Consider the following 7459-nt stretch of genomic DNA (forward strand, 5'->3'; position numbering starts at 1 on the left):
TTCTGGTCAGGACAATGCCATGCACTATAGAGCTTGCTGAGCTGATCTAATTAAAGCTTACCATTTCCTCTAGGCTTTAATTCAATCAGCTACCACATGCCAAAGCTCAACTGCCTCAATTAGGGCTTCAAAATGTTTAAGCCACCAACTGGACCTAAAGTCTATTCAAGAAGCTCACTGATGAGTGTCTTGGAACAGACTCTAGAAAAAAGTAAGGAATGGGAGAAAAAAGAACTGTCAGGATCATTAACTTTAATAAGCTGGAATCTGTCCTGCATACTTTAGGCTTCTCCTACCCATTTGCCTTGTTACTCTGAAACAATTATTTGCCTAGTTAATTTCAAATTATTATGTTGCTCTAAAATTGGAGCACACTAGCATTTTCATTGGAATGTCTCAGCTCTCCTTGTATTTCACCTCCTGTTTCAGTAGTTGGGAGGGAGAGGGGAAGAGGAAGAAAGCGGTACTGTTTGCCATGCTTCAAATGAAGTTAAAAGCAAATAGAATGTTTTTACTCTTATGATAAATATTTTAATTGTCTTCAAATCTGAAATTTTCTTATACAAGGGAGCTAATCATAAAATTTAAATATATATGGTATTTTCATTCTGAAGAAGGGTTTACATGCACAAAAAGAAATGGTAACATGGATGAAAATAACTGTACTAAAAAAAGCCTAAAATTAAATGAAGCATAGATGCATTTTGGATCTTCTAGCTTCAACATCTTTAAAGGGATTGTCCGCTTGCTTGCGTGCTTAGCCTTTCAGTTTATGTAATTCTCTGCTTTTAATTTAAAGTAAGAAGAAAAAATACCAGTGAAATAGTAGCCATTTTTAACAAAGGTTAATGTCTCCATAGTCTTAAATGAGTACTTGTCTAGATCATTAAACTACTGTACAACAGGAATCCCCTATCAACTAATGCATTGTAAGTACAATTACAGTAAAAAAAAAATATAAGGGTAAAAAAAAAATATGGGCAGTCGTTTAAAAAGACTCATTGATGAAAGCTCCTGTCTGAAATGGTACATTTCCTAGAAAATACTGTATATAAACAGACCACTATATTTGAAAGACATTGCAGCACTGTAATTCTGTTTTAAGAATGGATAAATTAGTTTTGTCCATCATATTTTAGCTTTAATTCATTTAGTCTAAGAAAAACCTTCTTCACTTGGCAGACACTCATACTTAATTCTAATTTGGCTATTTTATAAAGCTTGTGTTGATTTCTCTTCTAATATTTTGCTGTCTTTCAATGGAGACAGATTGTACTTCATATTTACTTCACTGTTACATGATTTAAAGTGGTACTGTAATAAGAAGCACTTGTATTATACTTGACTGAATACTATGAAATGTTTATGATAAATATATATGAAACAATATTCATTACTCAGTAAAGTATTGGCCCATATTTTTCAAGATAGATAATAGCCTTAAGTTGTTTGAAACTTGTTCTGAATGTACTACCATTGTTTGTCTGAGGTTTTAATCCTGGCTTAGGCCTAGTATTAATGCAAAACTCAGAAAACAGAAATGCAGCACATGGGATGTGAAACTGTCATTTATATTTTGTAATAATGTAAGAAAAATGGAGGTTACAGAATCTCCATCATCAGAGAGATGTAAAAATTAGACAGGACCCTGAGCAACATGCTCTGACTTTGAAGCTGGCTCCAGTTTATGACTTGAGTAGACCATTGGATCAGATGAGTGCCAGAGATCCTTTCTCATCTCAGTTATTCTGTGCTTATACAATTCTGCATTAATATGTCTCAAATATCCATCAGAATAGATCAAATTAAAGAAGCAATAAAAGGCAAGTAATGGTGTAAGTTATGTACTGGTTACTAGTATGTCATGCTATCAGTTGCATAAACAATGTCTTCTGATGTCGCTTAATCTTACACATACTGTTAATAAGGTGCACAGATTGAATTGATGGAAACATAAGGTTAATTAAATGTTGAAGTGATGGTATAGATGGTGTCAAAATTAGAAACTCCTTAGTGTCAGTATCTGTAATTTTGCTCTGGCATCTTAAGAACAACTACAACACATTAAGCAAACTTAAATATTGAATGTACATATAACCTGCTCCTCCCGTAAATCTTTACAATCCACTAGTAGTATCTGAATAATGAGTTTCTTAAAAATATACAGAGACTGAAAACCCTCCAGTTCAAGTAAGGGATAAATATTATGAAATTAATTCTTACAGAAAAAAGTATCCATAAAAATTATGATCAGTAAGGAATGGAAGAAACTGATGAAGGATAAGATACAAAGTATAACAGATGTGAATTTTAGGAGCCTAAGCACAACACTGCATTTCAAAATTGCTCATTCTATGACTGCTCTAGCTCTGATGGTGCTTATTCGTGAAAATAAAATGAGAATTTTAATTCAGACATCTCATCTTCCACATGAGTAGACACAATCTAGATGAAAAGGTCTTGGAAGAGAATCTATCCTCCACTTTACATTATGACTTTTTTTTTTTTTTTCCCAAAAAATAAAGTAGATAACAGAAGGAGACAGTCTCTGCAGTTTACAGAATATCCTCTTGGAAGGCCAGCATCCTGAATTGTAAACCCTGCTCCTAGGACTGTCGATGCACTATAACCTAGAAAATCATGAACAAAAAAGAAGAAATACTGCCACCAAAACTGCCTGTTTTGATTGCACAGGAGAATAACTTGAACGGTACAGGACAACTGAGATAGCTGTTGTAAATAAAAGTGTGAAGCAGGAGAGCAGAGTAGATACTAAGGTTGAAACAACTCTATTCTTAACACAGAGCTGGCCCAGGCTCAAGAAAAATGTAGAAAAAAATAGAAAGCAGAAAAAAATCAACAGACTATATGAACAAAAGAGAACAGTACATTTTTAGTACAACATAAGAATGAAATTAATTAAGTGCCTGCACTGGCCAAAGAAGATTTGGATAAGCAGAAGAATAAATTACTCCTTCAGATAGTGATAAAAGGAAGGGATTGGCTGAAGCCAAATTGGTAGACTATGCTGCTAGAACAACCTAACCTTAGGAACTAAAGACATGGTTGAAAATAATTAAAATAAATTTGAAAATAAAAACTGTGGTGTTAACATCCTTAAATTTTCCTCGTGTTATTCCAAAAGACAGATGGATGCTTAAGTACAACATTTTTTGAAGCATCTGTGTATCATCAGATGAGAATAATATCTAAATAGGTCAACAGATAATAAGTAATATTAGTAATCTATTTTAACTAGATGCAGTAAATTTTTTGCAGTTTAATAGCTGACACTGCCTTTGTCTGGTCCAAGACAACAGGGGTGAAACAAAGGTGCAAAGAAGCATGTGAGATACTGAGCAGGACGCTGTACAGACCCTTTACCGAGTCTCACATTTCCATCATGTATTGCTGCTGTCGTTCATTCCTTTTGCCTTATGTACTCTGCCTTGCTAGTGCATTGTAGCCATTCACCTCTTGCCACATAGCACTGGCAGTGGCCAGCAGGCAGACACCCACGGTGGTCAGCTGGTAACAATTCCTTCCGTTCTTCCAAGACAGCCATGCCACTTACTTTTGCCATGCTAAAGCTCAACACACAACAGCTACACTGACACTTGTGTATTATTAGCTATACTGGTTGTGCAGAACAATGCTGCAGACCCTTTCTAGTTCATACTTCACCAACTCATGTATGCAACTGGTGTTATATTTGCTGACCTGAGCTGAATGTGCAGGAATCTTGGTGCAGACTCTGTGGCAGTAGGATATGCCCTCTCTCTGCCATCCATGTCCATACAGCCTGATGACATCCATACAGAGGATGTTAGTCATGCTGCTCCATAGGTCTTTTATTAAGGATGCTCCATGATCTGTGTGCCTGCCAAAGACCACACAGGCTTCAAATGAAGAAACTCATCATATCGGTATAGCCATGGTCAATCAGGATGTTTCTGAAATCAGTGAATTTACAAACCATAGACAGTTCATCTCCAATTGTGGTTATCCCAAGCACTAGCATAGTTTTTTTTTCCAGGAACCGATGAGCTAATTGACACATGCTCTTAATTTCCTTCTCGTTCATGGTTTATTCAAATCAAGCTGCAGAAATATCAAAAAAACCTCACCTGTAGCTGGATTTGTCACCAATGCAGATTATTGGGGGAAAAAAAACCACAGATTTTTTTTGGCAACAGCTCTGAGTCTAGAAAGCTTGAGTAGCTTCCCAGCAGGCAGGAAAGATTCCAAAACTCACTGGAGCTGTGGTTACACTGCCCTGTCCAATACATTTGAGTAGAACAACCTGAATAACATTACTCCAGAAATGTTTCCCAGTTTCTTTCTATTTATAGCAAGGAAATGTTTGGCTAGGGCTCAGTCAATCCTTACTGCAGTGTGAGTGACTAAGCACCATTAAGAAGTTCTCAGAAAAGCTAAGCATCTTTCTTAGTCTTCAAAGCCTGGATTGACTGACTTTCAAAAGCTTTAGTGCAGTTAGAGGCCAAGCAGAGATCCTGAGGACACTTCTGATGGTCCATTTCTCATCTATGCTGAGTATTGCAATAATTATGGTGTGCAAATCACCTGGAGTACACTGCCTTCTGTGGATACAACTGGTAATGCTTTCAGAGCTTATGTACAAAGTATGACAAACAATATGTATGGACCTGTCACTTCATTACCTACCCACTGCTCCGGATTATTCCACCACATCTTAGCATCCATTATAACTGGGTGGGCTTTTACTCCTGCCTCATGTGGGACTACTATAATTCTCTTCCTTCTTCAGGGTAACACTGCTGGTACAGTCACCATGGCTGGGCTTCGCGAACGAAGATTTGGGGAGGGCTCTACCCACATTTGTTACAAGTGCGCTGGTGGCTAAAAAGGCCAATATGAGATAGACACGTCTGGTTGCAAAAGGCACAGCAGAAAGACTCCTTAGGTGGTATATTCTGCAAGACATGATTCTTTCTGAGTTGTCTTTTCTCCTCAAGAGTGATCCTGCATCCTTTCTCAAAAGCATCAGCAGTGAAAACAAACAAAAAACCCCCAAAACCAAATAAAAAACAACTAACCAACCAACCAAAAACACAACAACCCCCCCCAAAGGCTCATAAGTACAGTGATGACTGCACTCTGCAGTTATCTGTCAAGTTATTGTGATTATCTTGAGGCTAAAGACCCAACAATTCTGACCCGCACCAACCATTGGTCTGTAGGATCACATTTGTATCTAGGCCAACACCTCATGTCCCATGAAGAAGTTCCCCATGGCCTCAAACAACTATTAGGAACAGTGGCTATTTATACAGTATCTGTAGAATACTGATCAAGAAATGAGCAGGTGATCCTCTCTCTCCTTTTCTAGCAGTGTTAGCCAATAGGAAGGCAAAGAAGACCAGAGCCAAGTGGATTCATTTGGTGGCAGGGATTTGCATGGTGCTGCTGGGGCCTAAACAACTTGTGAATATTTAACACTGGCTCTGTCACAGTTGGACTCTGCCACAGCTGAGAACAAAAATGTTGCAAACTAGTTGGGTCTGACTGCTTCTTGCCCAACTATGCAAGACACTTGGACTTTGGACTGGGGTATAAAACACTGGAAAGAAATTTCAGACATCAGAGGCCGGAAGGTCTGAGTGGGACACATGAAGGAGGTTAAGCAGAATGGTCTCATCTGTAAACAGGATGTGGTTATTGTGTAAGAACTGGAGGCCCCAAAGAAGCTCTCAAATACAGCAGCTAAATCCTGTGAGATAATGTGGATTTTTGCTGAACTATAAAATTAAAAGGCCTATTACTGTTCCCACTGACATCCCAGTGAACCCAGGTTTTTTTTTCACAAATTTTCTAGAGGAAATTACTCTAAAATTTTTTACAGGAAGAGCTCTGACGTCCCAGGGAGCATTGGTTTGTTGAATGGCATCAACCAGTAAGCCTGAAGAAAGAGAACTGCTGTCCTCTCAAAGTTGTGCATATTGTATCATTTGCCTAAATGTTTGCAAGTATAGATACAATGTTGCAATAATGAATGGGGGGTTCCCCTGGTACGTACTAAGGTAAACAGAAAATCCAATCCAATCTCTCCTCTAAAAATGTACAGTCCAATTAAAGAATGCATTCATGGGCTAAGCACACAGAAGGTAAGAAAAGGAAAGAAATTCTAATATAAAAAAGTGGGCTTTTCAAGTCCTTTAATTCGTCAGCCAGTGTTTGAAAATGATTAATACTACTATAAATAATGAGGTTAGTTGTGCTATCAAAGTTGTAACTAGGAGTGTTTGCAGGGCTTGGCCTAACACATACTGACAAGAGGACTCAAATGGACTATAACTTACATTCTTAAAGTTATACACGTATATGTCTTTACCTGTAACAGTTTGTATTTACAGTCAAACAGTCAAATATGGCCAAGTTCTCCAAGCTTTTTCCTGGTTTACTGCGTTACAATAAGCACAAGTGAGTAGATGGGAAAATAGACATTACACTGTAACTTATATACATTAAGTAAAATATGTCACAGATAACTAAAGACACACTGAAAATGCACACATATCTTTTAAAATTTAAGTTGGTTTTTATATCAGATATTTATTGAACCTTAATTAAGTCTGATTATTTTATTTCTAGGGCTTTTGCCATCTCTGGAAGCATTCTTTCACATTTTACTAAGATGATTTCAGGAGATGTCCAACAGTCCTGGTAGCACAAAAGAACAGCTCTTTGCAGGAATATGTGAACTGTCTTGGTTTCTTTCAAATGCTTATACATGGTATACCTGCTGGCAATATGGCTGTAAATTAACATGGGCTTAAAGGTGTAAGAAGAGTTTGTGGATTTTTTACTTCTAATTATGATGATGGCTGCATCATAGCTGTTTCACTGCATTCCAATTATGCTTATCCCTCTGTGCACTATGACCTTTACTGTGCTAACAAAGCACGCCTGGCTATCAGGCTGGAAACACCATTTGAAAGGACCATTTTACAGTGTGCAGAGACTTTTAGTGCTAAGGCATTCATGCTGTAGCTTGCAGATGAGAGCCAGTGTCTTGAATCACAGCGCTACAAGTTTTCACTCCAAAAGTGATGATTGATCTTCCAGTTGATTTTAGTTAAAAGGAAGTTCAATAATGAGTCACAAATAATAATTATCTCCGCCAATGTAACAACGATTGAGACGAGTAATACTTATTACCTGACCACTGACTAGATAATCCAAAAATGCAAACTAGTACTAAAAGAAAAATAAAAGCCGAGTACAGAATACCGTACAACAGCGGTTATCAGAAAGAAACGTTTGACTCTGTGCCACCGGTTTACATTGGTCTTCCAGTCGTAAGAATGAATGGAAGCGCCTTCGTAATCCCTGCGCTCACCTGGCGACGCCAGGGACGGGCTGTGCCTCCGCCCGGGCGGTGTTGGCCGCTTTAGGCCACTCTCAGCAGGCGCTCCCA

General features: G+C 37.9%; 1 protein-coding gene across 1 annotated transcript in view; it reads left to right on the top strand.

The window, feature by feature from the left end:
• Window positions 1–7226: 7226 nt before the first annotated feature.
• STXBP5 (syntaxin binding protein 5) overlaps window positions 7227–7459 on the top strand; it is a 105231-nt gene continuing 104998 nt past the window's right edge. The window contains exon 1 of the mRNA XM_018078057.2: window positions 7227–7340. Within this exon, the coding sequence (XP_017933546.2) occupies window positions 7227–7340 (114 nt within the window). The remainder of the gene's footprint in view (window positions 7341–7459) is intronic.

This window comes from Manacus vitellinus, unplaced genomic scaffold, assembly GCF_001715985.3.
Source record: "Manacus vitellinus isolate BGI_N305 unplaced genomic scaffold, ASM171598v3 scaffold_4_pilon, whole genome shotgun sequence".
Lineage (NCBI taxonomy): Eukaryota > Metazoa > Chordata > Aves > Passeriformes > Pipridae > Manacus > Manacus vitellinus.